The sequence below is a fragment of the Amphiura filiformis genome, chromosome 4 (genome assembly GCF_039555335.1).
Source record: "Amphiura filiformis chromosome 4, Afil_fr2py, whole genome shotgun sequence".
Classification (NCBI taxonomy): Eukaryota; Metazoa; Echinodermata; class Ophiuroidea; order Amphilepidida; family Amphiuridae; genus Amphiura; species Amphiura filiformis.
Genome location: NC_092631.1, coordinates 3,035,431 through 3,059,748, shown reverse-complemented (window position 1 = coordinate 3,059,748; position 24,318 = coordinate 3,035,431). Strand labels below are relative to the sequence as shown.

Below are 24,318 nucleotides of genomic sequence, written 5' to 3'. Positions count from 1 at the left end.
ATAAAGTCGTCATAGGCAGTAATGTGCTTGTATTAAAAGAAATAACAAAAATAATTATTTAAGTAATAGAAATACTATTTGGAAATTGCAGCAAGATTTGCAGATGTTTTTATTTGAACAGTACCAGTTCACCAGTTTTGCTAGTTTTCCTAATCTTTGGGCTAAATTAATAGCATCGTGAAGGTCATATATATCATTTTATACTGATAGCTTCGGCATGTAGGGCCTACTTAATACAGCTTGTATGTGCATTGTGTTCAGTGTGTACATAGGCTATTTACTTTTCAAATCTTGTGACAAATAGTGCTTGGTGATGCTTGTATAAGGATAGACAAATTATTAGAATGCATGTGCACCAGTAGAAATGGCCCAGGTTGAATAAAATAAATAAACATATGAATGAATATTTTATTCCCTGGATTATTTTTGTTGGGACAAAATAATGATATAGTTTGACGCTTTGAAATACAGTTATGTTAATCATAATAAAGTTACAAAAGTTAAAAAATAATATCGAAATATTGTAAAATCAAACATTTCCCCTCATAAGTTGCAATACAACATATTGAGGAAATTGATATGACAGATTTTTAAACTTTGATATGGAAAGATACCCCAGTCCTGTTGTCTCACCAGAGAAGATGAGCAGAAGTCTTTCTATCTGATGATAAAAAAAAAATCTAGGTTTTAAATAACTATTATCTACAAAAGTTTTATAACCATGTTTTATATAAAATGTTAACATAAAACGTCTTGTGTTATGATGTGAAGGGTTAATATAAAAACAGGGAAAATCTGTTCCAACTGACCAGCAGAGAACAAAGGATAAGCAATAGATCAGATTAAAATCAGGAAAATATGACACAACCTTCCAATGGGGAATAACAAACGTATAAAGTTAAAAACTCTTTTAACTTTGTTTATACGTTTTGTGTTATTCCCCTATTGGAAATCGATGTTGTGTCACATTTTCCCTGTTTTTAATTGTGAACTTGACTTACTCATTCTTTCATTTCTCTTGACAATTTTTCATTTGCCCACCCTATTCCTTTTAAAGGAATTTTTATTTGTTCATCTTTATGACCTGAGGAAAAGTTCGACATATCACACGACTCTTTAGGATATTTGGTTTAAAAGATAGAGGGTTAAGTGCACAAAGTACAACGAATTGGTTTGTGACCGAATGCAAGACATCAAGGCATCTAAATATACAGATTTGGTGTAAGAACAACGGTTATGGAGAAAATCACGAAATAGTTAAATTTGGCCAACTTTTTTTGTAGGCCTACATCAATATACAGGGTTCGAATTAGCATGTGGGCGAATTGGTTTGGGGCTGAATTGACGAATAGTATTGATATCAATATTGATATTTTTACCCACGTGATATTTCGATATGATGATTCGAATTGTCACGTGATCGTCAAACCTGTACTAAAGGTGTCAGTTCTGCAGGAACTGACACAAAAATAGGCTATAGGCCGAATACAAATTTTATAAAGAAATGAGAAAATGACGAAGCTGACCAAAATTTAAAACGGCACTAATATAGCAGAGATTATCAGGACCATGAAGGAAAAAAAAGGAAACAAAAATGCAAAACACGGCTGCTTTTAAAAAAACAAAAAACAAACATTCATACATACTCGCTATATAACAGCATGCGTGATTGGTCGAAAGGCGGGCATAAACAACGTTTATGCCCGGCGTTCCGGTCATAAACAAGCCGCGCGAGAACTGATGGACGCTCGCGAGTAGGATTACGCGTCTATGTTCGCGAGCTATTTACGCAAAGCGCGAGTGATGTACGCGATGTTCGCGCGCGTCCAAGCACGATGGACTGAGCAAGAAAACGTTTTCTTACAATTAGCGATGGAGAAACTGTTAAATGATAAGGTACTGGTAGTTTTTAGTTTAAAATGATGGTATTTTTAGTTTTGGAGGGAAATAACAAACAGCAAGCAGAATGTTGCGTATGTATGAACGGGGTTCATTCATATATTTTCATGACTAAACGTTGTTTATGCCCTCGGGCTAAAGCCCTCGGGCATAAACACTCGTTTAGTCATGAAAATATATGAATGAACCCCTAAATGATGATTCAGTACGCAAGAAATTAGCTTTTTTCTTAGAAACCCGCCGTAATTGCTATCTTCAGTAGATAGTCAAAATAATAATCATAAAAAATCATGAAAGAAAAAGAAAATAATATACGGAAAGATGTTTATAACAGATTCCGCTGGAGATGTTAATTATTTTCTTCGTAGGCCCTAAATGCTATCTTCAGAAGATAGCAAGCAAATAACATGAATAATACTAATGTTCCAAAAAACATTCCCTAACGCGTTGTAGATGATTCAGTACGGCGCAAAACGGCAATACGAATTGACCGAGCGAAAAGAAAAAAAAATAGGCAATATGCCGAATGCAAAGCAATAAAGAAGAAATGTTAAAATTACGAAGCTGGCCAAAATTTAAAACGGCATTTATATAGCAGAGATTATCAGGAACACGAAGGAAAAAGAAGAATGCAAAACATGACTGGCAGTAAAAAGAAAATGATGATTCAGTACGCAAGAATTACTTTTTGTCTGATATAAACCCGGCGTAATTGATATCTTCAGTAGATAGTCAAAATAATAATCATATAAAAAATCATTCAAGAAATATATATATATGAAATGATGTTTTTAACAGATTCCGCAGAAGTATTAATTATTTTCTTCGTAGGACCTAAATGTTATCTTTAGAAGATAGCAAGCAAAAAACATGAGAAAATATATGTTCCAAAAACATTTTTAACACGCGTTGTAGATGATGATTCAGTACAGCGCAAAACGGCTTAGAATAAAATAGGCAATAGGCAGAATGCAAAGCAATAAAGAAATGAATTTTAAAACGGCACTTATGTATCAGAGATTATCAGGAACATGAAGGAAATACAAAACTGCAAAACATGGCTGGTATTTTTAAAGGAGAGAAACAATGATGATTCAGCACGCATTTGTATAAACCCTTCGTAATTGATATCTTCAGTAGATAGTCATAATAATAATCATAAAAAAATATTAAAGATAATGAAAAATATATATATATACGGAAAGATGTTTATAACAGATTCCGCTGGGGTGTTAATTATTTCATTCGTAGGCCCTAAATGCTATCTTCAGAAGATAGCAAGCAAAAATCATGAACAATAATAACGTTCCAAAAAACATTGCCTAACACGCGTTGCAGATGATGATTCAGTACGGCGCAAAACGGCAATACGAATAGGCCGAATGCAATGCTATAAAGAAATGTTAAAATGACGAAGTTGACCAACCTTTAGAACGGCACTTTATAGCAGAGATTATCAGGAACATGAAGGAAAAACATAACAAAGATGTTTTTAACAGATTGCGCTGGAGGTATTAATTGTTTTCTTCATATAGGCTCTAAATGCTATCTTCAGAAGATAACAAGCAAAAAACATGAAAACTAATAATAGGCCTATTCCAAAAACATTCCAACAACACGCGTTGTACATGATGATTATAAGTACGGCGCAAACGGCAATACGAATTGACCGCTGGCTTAGAAAAAAAATAGGCAACAGGGCCTATAACCTGCAGTTATCAAAGCTATAAAGAAATGTTAAAATTACGAAGCTGACCAAAATTTAAAACGACACATATATAGCAGAGATTATCAGGAACATGAAGGGAAAAAATAAGAAAAACAAATGCAAAACATGGCTGGTATTTAAAAAAAATGATGATTCAGTATACGCAAGAAGTACCTTTTGTCTTATATAAACCCGACGTAATTGCTATCTTCAGTAGATAGTCAAAATAATAATCATAAGAAAAATCATTGAAGATAAAGAAAAAAGTTTAAATACAAAAAGAGGTTTTTAACAGATTACGCTAGAGGTACTAATTATTTTCTTCGTAGGCCCTAAATGCTTTCTTCAGAAGATAGCAAGCAAAAAATCACGAAAATAATACGGTAACGTTCCAAAAATGCAAAACATGGTTGGTACGGTATTAAAAAAAACCCGACGATTCAGTATACGCAAGAAAGTACCATTTGTCTTATATAAACCCGCCGTATTTGCTATAGTCAAATAATAATCGTAAAAACAAATTCATTAAAGTTAAAGAAAAAAAATATATACGAAAAGATGTTATTAACATATTCCGCAGAAGGTATTAATTATTTTCTTCATAGGCCCTAAATGCTATTTTCAGAAGTCTAAGGGTATAATTATAAGGAACCATAATTCAGAAGAAAAATAGCATTCCAAGGGAAAATAGACGGCACATTATGATAAAAGCCTCATAAATGTAGCTATACTGCAATCAATTATTTTAATCAACCGAATATACAAGAACCACAATGAAATGTGCCATGCTTTTTAATGTAGATAATGCAATCAACATATTTTCAAGAAATAAGCTGATGGAAAATCATACGGTCGTATAAAAATTAATGTTTTGGTTCTTGTCCAGAGGAATTTCATGAATTGATGATTTTTCCAATGTAAAATTAGCAATGTATATAGTATTTTTGGTCTTTTTCAACAGTGCCCGAGAAAAGGAGGAGGAGTCCCTTTTTGTTTTTAAATGTGAGATTCTGAGGGATAAAACCCTGTATAGTGTACCACATCAAGTTTTGGAAGTGATCCATGTTCTCAAATAAACTTACTTATAATGTATAAAGTTTTCCGAAAGTATTCCAAAGTCTAAAAAAATGTGAAAAATCTAAAAAATAATCTGACGAATCCCAGAAATTGAGGCGGAAGGGGATGAGAACCAAGACATTAATTTTATACGGCCTGGGATTCTGATGTACTAAACTTGTATTTATTTTTGAAATAAAGATGTTGCATTTCATATTATAGTTATAGAATGATCCTAAACAAGTGAAAAAATTGAAACACTTTAGGCCTACACTGGAAAAAAAGGCTCATAGTTTGTTTTAAGAATAACTCTGTAACGATAGGTCATAGATAGCACAAACTATACATTTTTGAAATCCTTGTGATCAGGTGAATAATTTGGTGTATCTGTTGACAAGATTGGAGCATTTTCATGTACTTCATGTGTGGACACTCATGCTTTTATCACAAAGTGCACAATAATTTAGCTTAGCAGCTGTAGGCCTACTACCAAACTTGTTAAAAAAAACCGCTGCAAAATAACTTCAGAAGTTACTAAACTTGTGCAATGCCCAAAGTGGCCCAAACTTATTCAACATCCAACATCCAGTTTATGCAATTCTGCACAATTTTTATTATAACCTTTGTGAAACGTTAAACAAAGTTTACACAATTTTGTGCAACTTCAGTCATTTTTTCCGTGTTTGGCCAAATTTGGAGTTTTGGTGATATACCGGTAGGCTACCCTCTTTTCTTCCATATATTTACGAAGCCTGACTCAAGAAATTATCACTCAGTGGGCATATCAGCTCCTTATAGTTTATTCGGAAAGAAAGATTGCTTTTGATTTTTTTTTTTGATTGTGACTGCAGCTGCAAATTTGGCCAACAAGGAAAGAGGTTTTAGTACGCCTAAACATATGCAAGCATAAGTGCAATAATACTAGCCCTAATTATGTGTACCGTAAAATGGGGTAACTTCGGTCAGCGGGGTAACTTTGGTCGGTCAAATATATTTTTTTAAATGGTCATATTTTCGTACAGCAATATTGTTTTTAGTCATATTTGGTGTCAATTTGTTAAGAAATATGTTTGGAAGAAATAATAGTCGCTCATTTGTATTTTTCTTGAAATTTACAAAAAAAGCGGGATTTTTGACCAAAATCAGCATTTTTTTACATTTTTTCAGAAAAAATAAAAATCGATATTTGTGAGCAAGGATGTGCGTTTGATTAATTTTGCAAGGTGTCAAATGTCACAAAAAACAACAACTTGCCCATATTCAGCGAAGATCAATTTTTTTGATTTTTTTCCTTCATGGAATGTAATACTGTGACCAAAGTTGCCCCAAAGGCGGGGTAACTTTGGTCAGGTCATTTTGAACCCCTAGGGCACCCTTACAAAATTATTAAAAAATCTTTTTCAACTTCAAGGTGTAGAAGGGAACCCTAATGTCACAAAAAAGAGTTAATTAGAAATATAATTGGTTTTGTTTGGAAGCAGTGGTTTAAAAACTCTGAAAAGTGCCCAAAGTTACCCCATTTTACGGTACTCAGTGGTGAATACTGAAAATGGTCATGAAAGTAAATGAAATGTAATCAAGTTACCACTGGTACCCCTGGTACCCCATGACAATGCGTTACCACTGGTACCCCATGACAATGCGTTAGAAAGAAAATTGCTGTGCTCTTTTTTACGATAGCCTCATAGCTGAAGTCGAGATACCAATTGCTCGGCGTATTCCTATTGAGTTGATCAAACGTCGTATGGAGAATGATGATCATTACCGATAAGTTGGCACGTCTGATGACGTGACGTCCTTTCCGCAATAAATTTCGCAAGGTATGCCATGTGTGCGGCAATCGTGGAAGAAAATTGCCCATTTTAGGCTTCTTTTGGCTAAATTTGGTCAATTTGTTAACAACTATTTATTAAGAATATAAACTAGATTCCTAAACCACTTGAATAAAAATCAAAATCACTGCTGATCATATGAAATTTTGCGCCTGAATATCGAAGGAAAGAAAGACGCCCGTCATGCAGAGCATGAGAGTAGAATTCGACAGCCTTGCCTATTCGATTTAGTACATTATAGGCCAAGTAGCAAGTAAAATAAAAACATGTTTCACGTTAGTCCGAATAATCAGACCCAGAACAAAATATTAATTTCTGACATGATCGTGTACTGGGTCTGAACTGTTTCCATATGAAATCTTGATGGCAAATTGGACAATAGAAGCACATGGTTCTACGTGACAGCTTTTTAATCCCTATTCAGGTTACGTGAATCACGCTATTGTGGACCATCCTTCTGATACTTGAGTGTTTGGACAAGCGGAACGGTTTTTTGGCGACCTCTCTGTTTGTAAACTATCCAGGAGGTCGAAATCGCCCTCCTCGCCGAATCACGAAAGTCAGCGTAATAGTACGGCACTGGTTTCACGTACGGGTTTTTGAAAAAAAAGGAGGAAGAGGGGGATTTTTATTTTTATCGCAAAAATCGGTGTGAATACCCTAAATTAGAGCTATTTTAGCGCATACAATAATGCCTGGAAAAAGGAGGAGGCCTCTTTTTTATATTTCTTGTTCTGAGCATGTGAGAGATTTAGCCCGAAACATCATGGGCCATGGCCCTGTTCCTTCCTCACTAGGGGCCATGAGTTCCATATGTATGTAAAAATGGGGCACCGTGAAGTCACGTCGCGGTGATGACGTCACACTGATGGCATCTATTTATAGGAAGAATTCAAAACACGGCGACGATAACAGTCGCAAGTCTGGTCTTTTACATCCTCAAATGTGCTGAAAATTTACTTAACATGCACCAAATATGTTTTGTTTAAGTCTCATTTTCACGTGAGGAATGGTAGGAAGTGGTATTTATGAGAAAAGTGGTATTTTATGTGTACCCTGGACCAGATATGCTCAGGAGTCTCAGACCTTCGTACGGAGAAGGACAGTGGAAATCGTAGTGACGGAGGTGTGAGTACCTCGGGCTAGTGAGAGATAGGCCCCTCTAACTATCACAAAACCATATAAAAGTGTTTCTTGTAATAATATTAGCACGGCAATGCCAATAGAAAGCATCTCTACTTCTTAGACATATTTTTTGAAAAGTTAGAACAGAATTTCAAAAAATAAAAATAAAATTGAAGAAACCTCAAAAAAGGAAGCGGGAGGGGATGTGAAACATGTTTATTTTTTTTATTTAGCCTTAATCAAACATGAAAAGTCGAGAGGTTTAAAGAAACTGGCAAACATTTGATAACAAAAATTACAAATTAGTTTATACATAAATAATACAGTTTAATTAATGTCGCAAAATATGCAGATATCGCTATAATATTCAGCGCAGCGGTCGCCCATCCATGATCCGATTGATCAATTTATCCCCCGCGCCGGGCCCGACCTAGTGCCATACTATTACGCTGCTTTCGTATTCGGCGAGGAGGACAATTTCGACCTCATATGGCCTCTTTTGGGGTGCTTAATCTGCTAAAATCGCCTGGGCTCGACCCCTGCGGAGGGCTCTGCCCCCTCGACCCCCGCAGGAGCTCTGCCTCCTCGACCCACATGGATAATATTTCAGAGGTTTTTTTTATCAAAGCCCACTCCCATGCCTGAATTAGAGCCTCAGAATGTTGATTTCTTACTTTAAAAGTCTAAAATCCATGAGCTTTTTAGGCCTTTTGAGCCCCTTGACCCCAAACGTTAAGGGCGAGCGACAAGGCGCTCGCGAATTTCACAGAAAATTTAAAGCAACATAGTTTAAGTTCCCAGACAGGAAATATTTTTCCTATGCCCTGCCTCCTCGTTTGTTTACAAGCAGAGAGGTAGACAAAGGGCCTGTCAAAACTGTTCCGCTTGTCCAAATACTCAAGACAAGTATCAAAATGATGATCCACAATAGAGTGATTCACGCAACATGAATAGGGGATTAAAAAACGGTGAAGTAGGACCATGTGCTTCTTTTGTCCAATTTGCCATCAAGATTTCGAATGGAAACAGTTCAGACCCAGAACACGATCATGTCAGAAATTAATATTTTGTTCTGGGTCTGTTTATTCGAACTAGGCCCGACCATCCATCATGCCAACTGTATATTTTTGTACCAAATTCATGAATTTCAGCAGACAGCACTGCCAACATGGCCAAGTTGTCTATACGTCTTCTCATGTTTTTAGTCCAGCCGATTGATATAGTAGTGTCCAAATTTATTCGTTGACATCGTTGCGATTCAATAATTCATAGCTATAGGCCTGCACAACTAAATCGCCAATACCCTCACTGCCGTGACTATTTGTGACCCCTCAGCACAACTGAGCCCGGATGTCGCCAGTGCCACTATTGAGATATGCTCCATTGAACTTAACAATAAACAATAGGAAACAAAGGATTTATTGACTGTTTTATTGATTTTTCACTACTTAAATGTCAAGTACTATAGACATGATATACATCATTTTAAAGCTAATTTCAAGCAGAATATTTTGGTTGAATATCTCAAAAATGATGATTGGCGACTTCGGGCTCAGTTGTGCTGAGGGGTCACATTTTGGTGATAATCGCGACTACTACATTACATTGCCATTTGAATTGGCGACTATTCAGCAAAAGTTCAACAAACAACAAAATAAGTTTTCATTAATAATAATCATGATATTAAATAAATAGAAGTAGAGACTGGGTCTAAAAGGTGCTAAAAATTGTCCAAGAATTTGTGCTACCGCCTAAGATCTTTGTGAAAGTTTAACCTATTACTTTTATTGGCAGTTAGAATTAAGTATTATTATTATTATTATTTAAAAACAACACTTATATGGCGCTCTAACAAAGAGCACAGAGCCTTAACAAAATATACAGGCAAAAATGAAGCAAGAAATAAATACAACCAACATTAATACAAATGTGTTTTAAGCAAACGCTTAAAGTAAAGGATTTAATAGCATTGATTAGTGTGCTGTGAACTTCAAGTAAATTTTGACCTTTGATGCTATAGTCGCCAATAAATCGTAGTAGACTAAAAAAGCCTATGTCGTGCAGCTCTAAATTCAACATGCTAAAATAATGCGTTGCGTCATTGTTTTCCGTAATGAAATGGAGAAAGAAAAGTGCAAAGCAAAATATCTTAAAGAGATTGTGATTTCCAAACGCATCGAACGTGCGTGGACTGGAATCTATTCAAAATCCCATCACAGGAGAGTGGTTTTGAATAGATTCCATGTACGTTCGATATGTATATTTGGAAATCGCAATCTCTCAATTGACATGTGTCTTGGAAAAACAATGAGAGAGAGAGAGCAAGATTAATGAATCACTCAGAGAGAAAAGTTTTAATATTTCTGTTCCCTCCCCCATTAGTACATGATCAGCAGAGGCAGAACAAATGGGTCTATAATTATTGCTGGACTCGTGATGGGCAAATAAACACTTCAATTTTGTTTGTTTTTCTTGCTATCTTTCAGCTTTTGTCTTTAAATTGTCAGTAACGACTATCCTTGTGCTACCAAGATGCCCAGGGAAGACAAAGCAACCTGGAAGTCCAACTACTTCCTCAAGATCATCGTAAGTCATAACATTGTGAAAATTTTGTGAATAAGAAAAAGTAGAGCCAGTCGATTGGATTTTGTATGAACCATGAATTATGAGTTCTTTTCAAAATCTGGCATGTAAATATGAGATAATTGAATTTCAGATAATTCTGCCATGAGACCTCCAGTCAGTGGCACTAGCTTTGAAGTTCAGCGTGTGCTGCATTGGCTTAGAGTTGTTTATTGCGTGTACATATATGCGCCACTTTGATAGCGCGCATCAAAGTATGTACACGCACAGTGTGCACCAAGTAACGCTAAACTAACACAATAGAACACAAAAACATCAAAGCTAATGCTGCTGACTGGAGTGGAGATAAAAGACTGTTAAAGCTTCCTGTCATGTTACTAGAACCAGGAGCTGTTTTATGGTAACCAGTGGTGGGCATACATAGAGTCGAGAGCCAGCCTGCTTATTTTACCTCTGATTATGAAAGAAATCTGGGAGAGGGGGCTTGGAGAGCATTTTCTTATCAAATTGAAGTGGATAATGATGATTGTTATTGAAAGCATGCCACAAGAGTTTAAGATTGTTGCAGTTTCTGGGTGATGATTTTGCAATTGTAGGTTTCTTAGCAAACACATTCAATGGTGTTGAATTTATGGGCCTATGTCAAACTGTGAAATGTGTGAAAACATTTTTTAGCAACGCTGTAAATTAATTGTGGGATAGGCTTTTACGACGGGAATTCATAACAATTAGTGGATTTTTAGCGGGTTCGCCGTCGGACAAGTTTAGAACTGTCAAGCTTTCGTCAGGAGTAGCTCTGACTTCTTCAGGACAAAGTACCTGTTGACAAGGGGCAGTCTTCATTAAACAGCTCTTCCTCAGAGCGAACAAACCTTTAATTTAGCAGATAGGCGAGGTCTGCTTGTTTTCAGTTGACAAGGGGCAGTCTTCAGTGAACGGCTCTTTTCAGAGCCACCAAAACTTACAAAATCAGCAGATAGGCGAGATCTGCTTGTTTCTGTTGACAAGGGGCAGTCTTCAGCAAACGGCTCTTTTCAGAGCCACCAAAACTTACAAATTCAGCAGATAGGCGAGATCTGCTTGTTTCTGTAGACAAGGGGCAGTCTTCAGCAAACGGCTCTTTTCAGAGCCACCAAAACCTTTATATTAGCAGATAGGCGAGATCTGCTAGTTCTCTGTAGACAAGGGCAGTCTTCATTGAACGGCTCTTTTCAGAGCCACCAAAACCTTTATATTAGCAGATAGGCGAGATCTGCTTGTTCTCTGTTGACAAGGGGCAGTCTTCAGTGAACGACTCTTTTCAGAGTCATCAGTAGACAAGGAGCGGTCTACATGTCTCATTCTTAGGTACTTTGTCCTGAAGAAGTCAGAGCTACTCCTGACGAAAGCTTGACAGTTCTAAACTTGTCCGACGGCGAACCCGCTAAAAACCCACTAATTGCTGTAAATTAATTTGATCCAAATTGATTTGTCTCTAGAGATAAAACTCATTCATACTACAAACTGCAATTGGATGTAGATCTAAAATTCAGTGTCCAGGTAATTTGATGTAATTTGTTTTATTTCTCCTTTCCAGCAACTCTTTGATGAGTTTCCAAAATGTTTCATCGTCAACGTAGACAATGTCGGCTCCAAACAGATGCAGTCCATCAGAATGGCTCTTCGTGGCCATGGAAGTAAGCATTTTATAGTTCTGCTTATAATTACGCGAAAATTAATTGATTAACGGCTTGCATGCACTTGGCTCATTGCTTAAATGCAAACTGGCACATCTTAACCAGGGCGTAAATCAGTTTCCTGAATAATTTTTGCCAGTTATATAAGCTGAGTAAACTTTATTAGCCAAGTCAAGTCAGTTATGCTTCCGTCAATTGCAAGCCCGGCTACCAGGGACCCGGCACAGCGGGGACGTGGGGGAGATTACCAAAGGCAATTGTAATAATCCGGGCTATGCCCCGGGTACCAGGGCAGAAATTGTGGGTGAAACCCCGGTACTGTCCCCGCCCATGCCAGCCGGGTTTCAAAGTGCTGTATTAATTTTCGATGTTTTTAATCAGCAAATCCAAAATTTAAGTATTTTCATGGCCCCGCTACCAGGACGACTGATTGTACATCCCGGGTACAGTCCTGGGTACCGGGGACATACTTTCTGGTAATTTAGGCACCGGAGTTTTGCACGATTTAAAACGGCAAAATGCGCGGCCGGTTTTTTATAAAGCGCGAAAATGCGCGAAAATTCAAGTCAAAAAGCGCGAAAATGCGTTTCCAGTATTTAAATTCACGATTATGACGATACACACGTATCCCGGGTCTACACCTCATCAAATGTTGATTGTTAAAAAAAAAAAAAAAAGTGCATTTTCGCCGTGATATTCCATCTCCGTTCGCTATGATAATTTTTCTCATTTCTGTGTCAGTTTTGGTCCGAAACGTGGTCAAAAACAGGTGCAAAAACATGAGCAAAGTCTGTCAATCTTGAGCAATTTTCGTTCGTACTTTCACTTCCGCATTCCTTTTTTTAAATTAACGTGTAGTTGATGCTACAAAAACTAAAACACGCGCTACCACAAATAATACGAAAAAGGGGTTATCATTTGGATTTTGTCTTTAAAATTGCTTTTATTCATCGTAACAATAATACTAATAAAGGAAACCTAGATTATTTATGAGAAAATAAACTTAAAATATTAAAAATTGAATATTGTCAGGTTGTGATAAATAATTAAATAAACGTTAGCGGCACGTGCTTGGTTGTAAACAAATCAATCGGGACTTCCCCACCATCAAGCCAGCGATCGTTCGGAAAGCATGCAAAAAGTGCACGATTTCTTGACGTTGCATTTACAAATATTGCAGAATTTACTTCAATTCTCAGCAGGTGGGTCAAAATTTTGGGGCCTTTATTATCTGGACGCAATGGCCTTTTACTAACGGGAAGCATGTTATGTTGTAAAAGGTTATTATTGGTGAATTTACATTGAAAAGTAGTGTGTTTGGCAAAATTCTCAAAATTCACGATGGACCACCAAAATCGCGATGGACCCCCAAAATCGTGATTTTTTGCGCGATCGCGCGAAACTCCGGTGCCTATGGTAATTTCAGGGTGACAGACCCGGGTATTGTTTCTACAGTGCCCGGGTCCCCGGTAGCCGGGCTTGCAATTGACGGAAGCATTAGTACCTGCAATCCTGCATCAGATTTTCAACAAAAGTCTCATTTGAATGAATTTTGTTTTATTTTCCCTGAACTAGGCGGCATTAAAAACATATCAATATTGGAGACTTTGACTTTGAATCGACCAAATCTGTTGACAATAGTTTATGGGACTAAGAATTGATTTGCGGTTTCTAATCCCGCTCTGCTTCATACATTCTTGTCAGCTATGGCACTAGTTAGTGGTGATGATGATAATTGATGTGTGCGATTTCAGTGTATTACAAATTTATGCTATTGCCAGAAATGGCAGAACCCAGTAGTGTTGACATTGGTCATGTGCAATATATTGCCTTTGTAAGGCTGTCTGAACCACAAAAGAGATGGGTTATAATTTAGGTAGGTCCAATAGCCAGCTATGATTTTGTTTATAAATAATGCTTGTTCAAAGTAAAATGAGCAACCTGCCAAACATTTATTGTAATTCACTTTTTGTTAAGTATCAGTTCCTGAATATTTAGTAGTCCAGTAGAGTATGAAATACTTGGGTGAAAATTTCCAATTTGATCTGTAAAATGTTCAAACATGTGATTCAAATATTAATATTTAATTTTGTAATGGGTGTTCATAAGGTAGGCACCGGAGTTTTGCACGATTTAAAACAGCAAAATGCGCTGGCCACTTTTCAAAATGCGCGAAAATGCGCCAAAAAATAGGTCAAAATGCGCTAAAATGCGTGATCCCCTGTTATCAATGCAAAACACGAAAAACATCGGTAAAACGATGGCATGTCAATCAATTACGACCGACTTCGGTTCATTTCCGGTTCATTTCAGTTTCTGGAAAAAATAAAAAATAAAGATGGCGACCATCACAAATCGTCGATCGAAATGTCGAAAGCAAGGGTAAATTTCCCCACATTATGCTTGGTTTAATGATCGTTATTTGTATTTTGATGTACATAAGTGAAGTTAGAACCAATATTGCGTGAATTTTCTTGTAAATGCTGCCGATTTGGGGCATAAAATCGTAAGTTTTAACTTTAAGCTTATCGATGGGTCAAAATCGTGAACATTCTCGATGGAACCCAAAATGCGCTTTGGACACCCAAATGCGCGAAAATGTGCGCTTTTGCGCGAACCGCGCAAAACTCCGGTGCCTATCATAAGGCTAATGAAAGTCGATTCCCAGTTTCCCGTTATCCTACTCCGCTCAAAACAATTTGCTGGCCAAATATTTCATTATTTTGAATAAAATGTTGATTTCTAACAAACTTTAACACACAAATAAATAATTGTGGTTTTAAATATATCATAAATCTCTTTCTGTTGATTTTCAGGGATTTTCTTTGCAGTAGGAGCATGGTATATGGTTAATAATGAATTAATAATGAATACCTACTCAATTCTCTGTCCCGCACTTTTTGATCTGCTCTGATCTCATCCCGTAAAAAATATTGTGAAACTTTTGATAATAGTTGTACAATCACCTTTATGTGGTTGTAAACTACATCTGTAAACTACACACTGTGATTTATCACATGTATACATGGGTATTTATTGGTTTACACCTGTAACAGATGCAGTAATGAAATGGTATAAAATCATGAATAATGAAATGGTCACCTACACAGTCATGAAAAATTATGTAACGGGAAACTGGGAATTGACTTTCATTAGCCTAAGAGGTCTATGAATAATTGGAAAATATTGTGTTCCCCAATCCTAGGAAGAACTTATCACGTACAGGTCACAACAGTACAGTGCCTTGATGTGACCAGTGACTGGCCATACTTCGAGTTCCAGTAAAAGTTACTATAGTTTATATTTGATATCTGATGGTCTCTTTCTGTTCATTTACTTCAGCTCTGCTGATGGGTAAGAACACCATGATGCGCAAGGCCATCCGTGGACATCTGGACAGCAACCCTCATCTTGAAAAGTAAGAATTTATTTTAAAAGAATAACTTGCATGCAACTTAATTGAAACAAATTTCAGATGAAAAAAACAATGACCAAATAGTGGGATTAAGTTTGGATGCATGTGTTACTGAATCACCAATTACAATTCGCCAGCGAAGTGTTACGTGTAATCCGATTATCACTATGTCAACTGGATCACGCTTTTGAGTTCTGCACAATGATCGCAACACAGTCTATGGCATGTACTATCAATTCCAAAAGGGGCATGATCCAGTTACCAGGGAGTTGTGTAATCACTTCGCTGGCGAATAAGCATCTAGGTACAATTACAAAATATTGTTGTTCAAAAGAAATTGAGAACCGGCACTATAATCTCAAAATCAACAATAGTTGAGTCAACTTTATGGATGATCCTCAAGTTCAGTGGTTATGAAGAAGAATTTTATGTGTGATTCCAATATTGTAACAATGCTATTGCCAGAAATGGCAGAACCCAGTAGCATTAATATTGGTTGTGTGTACAAACAATGGCCTCATTTGAGGCAGTCTGAACCACTGGTCAACTTGGCAAAATTCAAATGTCATACATTTTTGTGTATGTTAAAACACAAACTTAGAGGTACGGTACCAGAAAAACTTTGATTGCAATGTAGATTGACTTAGATAATACTTGTTTATCTAATCCATACGACAAGAGGAATTCTTGCCGAATTTGTGCTTGATTTTCACAACACTTTGAGCATTTCGGAAATTACATTTTCCCTGTGTAAACTTTAAGGGCTATAAACTTAAGTTTGAGCAAAGTTAATTGATTTCGAACATGCAAATCTGTACAAAAGGATGCACTTGTTGGCTGCTACATTGTCTCAATCAATCTTGATTCTTGCCAATCAACTTCTGGGTAAAGTACAAAAGTTTGCGAGAATCAACTTTGATTCACGCAAATCTGTTGGCAAGAATCGATTCTCGGATTCTCCCTGAAATTCTGACCCTGCGCATGCTTATTGCAGACAAACAGACACGGCATGTAAGTTGATATGTGCTGCTTTTTAGCATTTTGATGTGATCATGTGTAGGCTCGCTTGATTAGATCAGATGAAACTTCTCACTCTGTATTTACTTACTTTACACCTCAGGTTGTTGCCTCACATCAAGGGTAATGTTGGTTTTGTGTTCACCAAAGAAGAGCTGACTGACGTCAGAGGCATGATCCTTGAAAACAGGGTAAGTTGATATTCCCCCCCGGATGATCTAATCTTTTGAAATGGTGTAGAGAGTATTTGAAAGCTTCCCTAATTGCCCTCAAGAAAAGCTTTTAGGTGAATTGTTCAGACAAATGAGCAAGTCAAATCAATAAGAAATGATAGATAGAAATTATAAAATTTACTCCCATTCATGGTGAAGACCTATCGATGAGCGGAGCAATAGTTACTCTCGTTCTTTTAAATGACGAACGGACCTTGCATTGTGTGCCAAACCAGTTGGATAACCCAAAATGCAGCTAATATCACCACTGGGGTCTATGATGTATCGTGTATTATACATCGTGTGCAGGGAACTTGAGCTAGAATGTAAGAAAAAATCCCTAAGTGTATAATCTGTATGGTTACTGTATATCTAACAATAAACTTTATTCAAGATTAACAACTCCTTAAAGGAAATCTGTACCATAAACTAATCAATGGCTATATAGTTGCAGTAATAATAAAAACGACAAACAGTAAAAGTCCCAAGCTTATATACGTCCAAATAAAGGAGAAATTCTTAATTCCTTACGACAATCAGCGATCAGTTTGTAATCCATGGTGGCAGCCATATTGATACCCGATGTATTTTATTACGCTGTAACGGTACCCCGATTTAGCCTCTCCCTCGTGAACTTTGGTGACACAAAGCGAATACTACCAAAGTTCAGATTCAACATTCGTTCAAAAGAAAACGCGACAATTTTTACCCATAAAACTACAGAAGAACATAAAAAATGTATTTTAAGTAATATTTATGATCAACAATGTCTTTTGAGAACGAAAAGTAAAAACAGCACTAAAACCAAAATTAAGCTGTGGGGTCGCGAATGCCATAGCAACCTACAACTACGCCGCCATGGTCTGTGTGAAAGGTTACACTATACCGCTTGTGGCAGAAAGGATTAGCAAGCAGCTATCATGGAGGCTTACCTGAATCGCAGAAACGAAGGATTAAAAGTGCTTTTTCTTTGTTAGGAATATTCCGAAATTCATATAGACCGTCTGGTATGTTTAATTTAGGGTATATAACTATATTAGCCATTGATCAGTTTATGGTACAGATTTCCTTTAATGGAGTACAAGGTACACAGCAAAGCAAATTAAATAAGATGTCAATTGTTTTTGGTGGCACCACCCACGTCAAAATCACTGCATCATTTTGCAATACATGTTTTTTAAAAAGTTCACATTTTCTGTTGTTACCGTACCACGTTTCAAGTTGATTAATTTCAAACATCGTGTTTTGTCAGGTTGCTGCTCCTGCTAAGGCCGGTGCCATCGCCCCTGTTGATGTGTTCATTGAAGCTCAGAACACTGGTCTTGGTCCAGAGAAGACGTCCTTCTTCCAGGCTCTGTCTATTCCAACTAAGATTGCCAGAGGCACCATTGAAATCTTGGTAAGCTCGTCTGCTTAATTGTTATTATTCTCTTGATTGATTCATGTTCAATACATCAACTTATTGCGCAGTTTACCATTGCCATAATTAATTCTCGGACACATGCGTACACTTTGCAGATGCTTGGACCGTTGCGACCGGCTGCTTAGTTAGAACATTGTGTAGCGTTATTGGTTTAATTTTGTGCAAGTTGTGCATAGTTTACTTGTCATATGCTTTTGAATGCTTGAAGCCATTCTGAAGCGAGTTACCAAGCGAACCTGTATTTTCATATTACGCTTAATATTTGTATCTTTTGTCTTCAAACAGAACAAAGTGCATTTGATCAAGTTGAATGAGAAAGTAGGTGCCTCAGAAGCGACGCTCCTTAACATGTTGAAAATCTCCCCCTTCTCATACGGTCTCAAAATCCTTCAAGGTGAGTAGTATTCTACACTTGGTTGAGTTTGATCTGTCAGAAATGCAACGTTTTTGACAGTCAGTTTCATTGACGGGAGGAAGCTCTTGCACGGTGTGAAAAATGTTATAGTGTTGGAAATTATGCAAATTTGTGATCCGAGAATTACGTCCACATAACTGTCTTGTTGTAGTAAAGAGGACCTTGTGATGGTGGTGATGAAAGATTGAATTTGCCAGACCAGTGTGTTTCCAGTGCTATTGCCAGAAATGGCAGAACCCAGTAGTGCTGACATTGGTGCTGCGCATAAACTTGCCTTTAATGGGCTGTCTGAACCATCTCAATCATCCTCGATGATCATCAAGATATTAAAAAAAAGAATGTAAGCAAACGTCTAAGGCAATCATGTTTACATTGGTGATGCGGATCTGACAACTAGAACTTGCTTGGGTTTCAAACTACACAATGTAATGTATTCACATACATTGTCGGTCTCATCACATGCAGATCTGTTTAATACAGTACCATTACCAACTTTCAAGTGTCTTCCTCGTAAATACCCTGTGGAGGAAATTTACTTGAGCAATCCTCCGAGTATTATTTTGTAACATGCTAGTTAACTTATAGCTCTGTATGTGAAACGATTGTGTTGTGTCAAATAGATCAGTATGTGATGCGACAGACAAAATAAAATAACATTTTAAAGGTGACCAACTCCATCCCCATCTGTATTGAATGAGAAGAGGGTCAAAATAACATTGATGTAGAATCGTAATCAGAAAGTTTGAAAATACCCATTGAAAATGTCCATGGCTCCATCAATCTGAACCCCTGGGCCCGAACACAGATGACTGCCACTGCACTTCTGCTCAAGATTGTGTTAAAACGAGCACTTGCCCCATTACCCTGTTACAATCCTGTAACAATCCTGTAACTTTTTTCATTCAAACCTCGCAACCAAAGTGCAGGAAATAGTGGCAGTACATCTGGTCATTATCGCTTGATATATTAATGCAACTCATTCGTAGGTCCTCCAGTTAATTTTTGTGTGAATGTTGCTCATTTATTTTGCAGTGTTTGACCAAGGCACCGTCTTTGAGCCATCTATCTTGGACATCACAGATGCGGATCTGTTGAAAACGGTTATGGAAGTAAGTATACAGTATCCGCAGGTGACAAAGTCCCCAAATTTGGTGTAAAAATTAAGCAAAAATGTGATCCAAAAACTTTGTCCACATAACTGTCTTGTTGTAGTAAAGAGGACCTTGTGATGGTGGTGATGAAAGATTGAATTTGCCAGACCAGTGTGTTTCCAGTGCTATTGCCAGAAATGGCAGAACCCAGTAGTGCTGACATTGGTGCTGCGCATAAACTTGCCTTTAATGGGCTGTCTGAACCATCTCAAGGGGACCCACACCTCACATCTGTATTGAACGAGAAGAGAAGTGCTGACTAACTGTAATATGACGTCTCATGTCACCTCATCTGTACACTTCTTCCATCCGGCTACCTTTTTATACCGGTCTGACTTTTACCCAGCCTAATTGCGATGTGAATTGTGAATGATCTTGAAAGGAAGTTTTCTTAATCCCTTTAGTTAATTTTCATGCTCAGAAGCATTGGGAAGGACATGGGTTTTTACAGCACCAAGTTAATTCTCTACATGTATATCATCTTTTAAGATGTATTTTGTATGAATATGGTTTTCCGAATCAGAAAAGTAGCATCCTTGGATGATGGCCCAGTCCATTAAAGACAACAAACGATGTCCATAAGGGGGGGTACTACACCCTGTGGTAAATTTGTGACTATTATTGCATTTTTCTCAAAAAATAATAACACACTGGAAACAAAAGTTATGTATATTATTGGGGCAAGGAATCCAATTACTACACTGAAATTTCAGTGACTCACGACTAGCGGTTCAGTATATATGATAGGAAATGAGGTACATCCTAGCGGTACCTTATTTCTTATCATAAATAACAAACCGCTTGTCTTGAGTCACTGAAATTCCAGTGTAGTAATTGGATTCCTTGCCCCTATAATATACATAACTTTTGTTACCAGTGTGTTATTAGTTTTGAGAAAAATGCAAAATAGACACACATTTATTCAGGGTGTAGTACCCCTTAAACAATTTCGGAAATGGTGAAATAGGCTGTGGATGTGGATTATTATGTATTTTGTTGTTCATCAAGCAAAAAACTTTGTTTCTGGTCCTCTATCATAGATAATAATTGGTACCGGACCGGTTGTAACGAGTCACATCATTTCATGGTCGAGTCGAGTCATTTCTTGCAATATCTCGAGTCGAGTCGAGTCAAATGACTCGAGTCACTGTACAATCTCTATGGGGAAAATTTGAAAATCCGAGTCGAGTCATTTCATTTTTGAAAAGTCGAGTCTCGAGTCATGACTCGTTACAAGTCTGGAACTACCGGTAGCCTATTACACAGTTAACCATGTATTTTTTACTTTTCTCTTTCAGGCTATTCGTAACCTTGCTAGTGTGAGTCTTCAAATTGGCTACCCAACATCCGCTAGTGTGCCTCATTCCATCATGAATGGATTCAAGAATGTCCTCGCCATAGCTGTAGCAACCGAGATTGACTTCAAGGAAGCTGAGCAGGTACGGCAACAATACCAACATTATATAGTACCAAAAAATGAAATTTTGTTGGGATGTTTAAATAAAACAACACATTAATACAAAAATAGATAGCAATTAAAATTGAAAATCAAAATGTGAAAATCAAAATAATTGATGGGACTTTGGGAAATCTGACAAATTGGGTGGGATCTTAGTAAAATATCATGTAGTTTGTTTGTAGGAAGATGTATTATGATAAAAAATTAAGTCTGGAAAGTTATCTTTGAAAAAAGTAATAAAAAACATTGAAAATGTGGAAAAGGTTGGACTGTATCATTGTAATGCTTAATAATTATATTTTCTATTGTTTTTAAGGTGGTACTACACCCCTGTGGTAAATTTGTGACTATTTTTGCATTTTTCTCAAAAAATAATAACACACCGGTAACAAAATTTATGTATATTATTGGGGCAAGGAATATAATTACTACACTGAAATTTCAGTGACTCAAGACAAACGGTTCAGTTTATATGATAGGAAATGAGGTACATCCTAGCGGTACCTCTTTTCTTATCATAAATAACAAACCGCTTGTCTTGAGTCACTGAAATTCCAGTATAGTAATTGGATTCCTTGCCCCTATAATATACATAACTTTTGTTACCACTGTGTTATTAGTTTTTGAGAAAAATGCAAAAATAGACACAAATTTATCGAGGGGTGTAGTACCCCCTTAACAGCAATATATTCAAAGCTTAGAAATTTATCACCAGCTCTCAGTAAATTTATCTATGCTTCTCATTTTGTACTCCCAACAGGCTAAAGCCATTCTTTCCGATCCGGAAGCTTTTGCAGCGGCTGCAGCAGCAGCTGCGGCAGCCGCCCCAGCAGCGGAAGAGAAGAAGGAGGAGGAAGCGGCTAAGAAGGAGGAGTCGGAAGAAGAATCAGATGATGATATGGGCTTCGGTCTCTTTGACTAAAAATCGTCTCATCTTGGCTGTGCATCTTGTAGATGAATAATGCTCAAGTTTTCAGTGGACTTTATACTGCATAGACACATCGCTATGTTTGTCAACTAAAATATTGACTGGCTAGGATTACAACAAGCCTAATAATAAGTATCTACTCTGTGTGGCATCTTGATGCCTATACATATGGCAAACCAAGAATATCATTTCATTGATGTTGGCTTGAAGCGTTCATTTTGCTTCAACATTGACGAAGGCTAGGCTTGTTGATTCTTGGTGCAGTATCTCTTACATTGTAAAACAATCCTGAAGGAAAATATTATTTATTAAAATTAATTTCAGGTTTTAGTTTATAATCTACAAGATGCATTTAACATCATTATGCCAACAATATGAAACCTTCAACATATTGTAAGCTCATCAAAGGGTGGTATGCAAATAAAATGATGATGACACATCAATTATGATACATGTAATTAGCGTTTTATTTGGTTGTCTCAATATTGTGCTGATTGTACCTCCTATTTGAACATCCAGAGATGAATGAAAATGAGTATTTTGACCCATGACCATCAAGAGACCCTCAAAATAACCACATAGTTTGAATAGCTCGTAATCGGTGGGAATTGTTAGGTTTTGACCACTACTCCGAAAAGTAGACCCAGTGATTTTGTTGACCTGTCTGGTCTATATTGTGTGTGTAAAAAGTACAGATTAGTATAGGACTTTAATTAATAATAATTTGTGATACTTCTGTCGAGTTGTCACAAGACGGTTCTTAAATAAAATATATTAATATTAACCCGCCAATTACGAGCTGATCAAACTAGATTGTACAGGGTTTGTTCCAATTTTACAGTCGCAAACAGATGGATCAGTCAAGTGTGCATGTGTATTGTGTATGCGACCTTTGAACCTACTAAAATACTAGGTTCACTGCCATCCAAAGAACATTGGTCGTGATTCAAAGGCCCGGTTCATACTTATACATACGTAATATTTACGTATAGACCCCATGCAATATAAAACAATTGAAATGCCAGCCATGCTAGTGGACAGTTCTAAGATAGTTTAAGATGACAGGTCCTTCGATCGATTCCACTACCAATTCATACCTATCGCATGTTTTATTGTATTACAGTGGAAACTCATTAATACAAGCTCTGATAATACAAAAACCTGAAAAGACAAGGTTGATTTTCAGGTCCCTGACACTGAATCCCTATGTAATATGTGCTGGATAAGACAAAATCCTGATAAAGACAATCATGCGAATTGGCCTGTGATACTTTTTGAGGACTCTTGTCATGAGTGACTTGGTATTACATGACCTTTATTAAAGCTTGAATAATCTATGCACCAGTGTGTGTTATTCAATCAATTTCTGTTCTGGAAATACACTATTTCCAGTTATTTTTGAATGCGTCAACTGTCAAGAACTGAGACACAAAATAGGAAAAATATTGGGGGCGTCCTCATTCATATGAATGGTCAAAATATTGATCGTCGGCTTTCATCCCAGCTATAAACACTTTAAGAACATATCATTTGATTTTTAAAGTTTACATCGAGGACTGTTAAATATCAAAACTTTAAAATATCAAATTTTAATAATTTTTAATAAAATTTGTAATATATCCGAAGGACATTACTCGTATTCAGGTGTGGTGTACTCAGCTCCCACAAAAAAATACTGTGCAAACGCATAAAATGCTAATATCCGATCCCTTAAAGGGGCATTTCGTGATCCACAGCCTCATCCCCCCACTTTTCCCAAAAAAAGTTGAGATTTTTACACCACTGGATACCTCTGGCTACATAATGTTTATGTACCAAATATTTCTTGCAGATTAATTCGTTTAGCAAAAATATCGCTAAATTTGAATTTCGTTCTGGTGCACCAGAACGAAATTACAACACATTGTCTATGGAGCAGTGTAATACACATAATCATGCATAACTCGCAAACGCAAAATCGGAATCAACTGAAATTTTGGAAATAAGCTTTTTTCGTGGATATCTACTGAAAAATGTCATAAAAAGAGGATGCTAGGATCACGAAATCCTCCTTTAAAAGTGTTTTCTTCAGTAGAAAGCAAATCTTTGACATGCATTAAAAGTGCTATCTTCAGTAGAAAGCACGTCATGCATTAAAAGTGCTATTTTCAGTAGAAAGCAAGTCGTGCATTAAGTGTTATCTTCAGTAAAAACCTAAAACTTTGATGTATATTAAAAATGCTATCTTCAGTAGAAAGCAAATCTTTGACATACATTAAAAGTGCTATCTTCAGTAGAAAGCAAATCTTTGACATGCATTAAAAGTGCTATCTTCAGTAACTAAGCAAATCTTTGATGTACATTAAAAGTGTTATTTTCAGTAGAAAGCAAATCTATGGCGTGCATTAAAAGTGCTATCTTCAGTAGAAAGTAATATTTG

The 24,318-nt window shown here is 36.8% G+C and overlaps 1 protein-coding gene across 1 annotated transcript; it reads left to right on the top strand.

Annotated features, from left to right (window-relative positions):
- Positions 1–6,360: 6,360 nt before the first annotated feature.
- On the top strand, positions 6,361–22,342 carry LOC140150465 (large ribosomal subunit protein uL10-like). Its single transcript, XM_072172484.1, has 10 exons — positions 6,361–6,483; positions 10,107–10,206; positions 11,780–11,879; positions 15,222–15,297; positions 16,415–16,502; positions 17,776–17,922; positions 18,232–18,340; positions 19,394–19,470; positions 20,811–20,951; positions 21,732–22,342. Exons 2-10 carry the CDS (start codon positions 10,153–10,155, stop codon positions 21,891–21,893), a joined length of 954 nt encoding a protein of 317 aa, XP_072028585.1. The 5' UTR covers positions 6,361–6,483; positions 10,107–10,152; the 3' UTR covers positions 21,894–22,342.
- Positions 22,343–24,318: the final 1,976 nt, after the last annotated feature.

Coding starts and splice junctions, on each gene's coding strand:
- LOC140150465 (XM_072172484.1), top strand. CDS start 10,153: ATGCCCAGGGAAGACAAAGCAACCTGGAAGTCCAACTACTTCCTCAAG. Junction 10,207..11,779: donor ACTACTTCCTCAAGATCATC/GTAAGTCATAAC, acceptor TCTCCTTTCCAG/CAACTCTTTGATGAGTTTCC. Junction 16,503..17,775: donor GCATGATCCTTGAAAACAGG/GTAAGTTGATAT, acceptor GTGTTTTGTCAG/GTTGCTGCTCCTGCTAAGGC.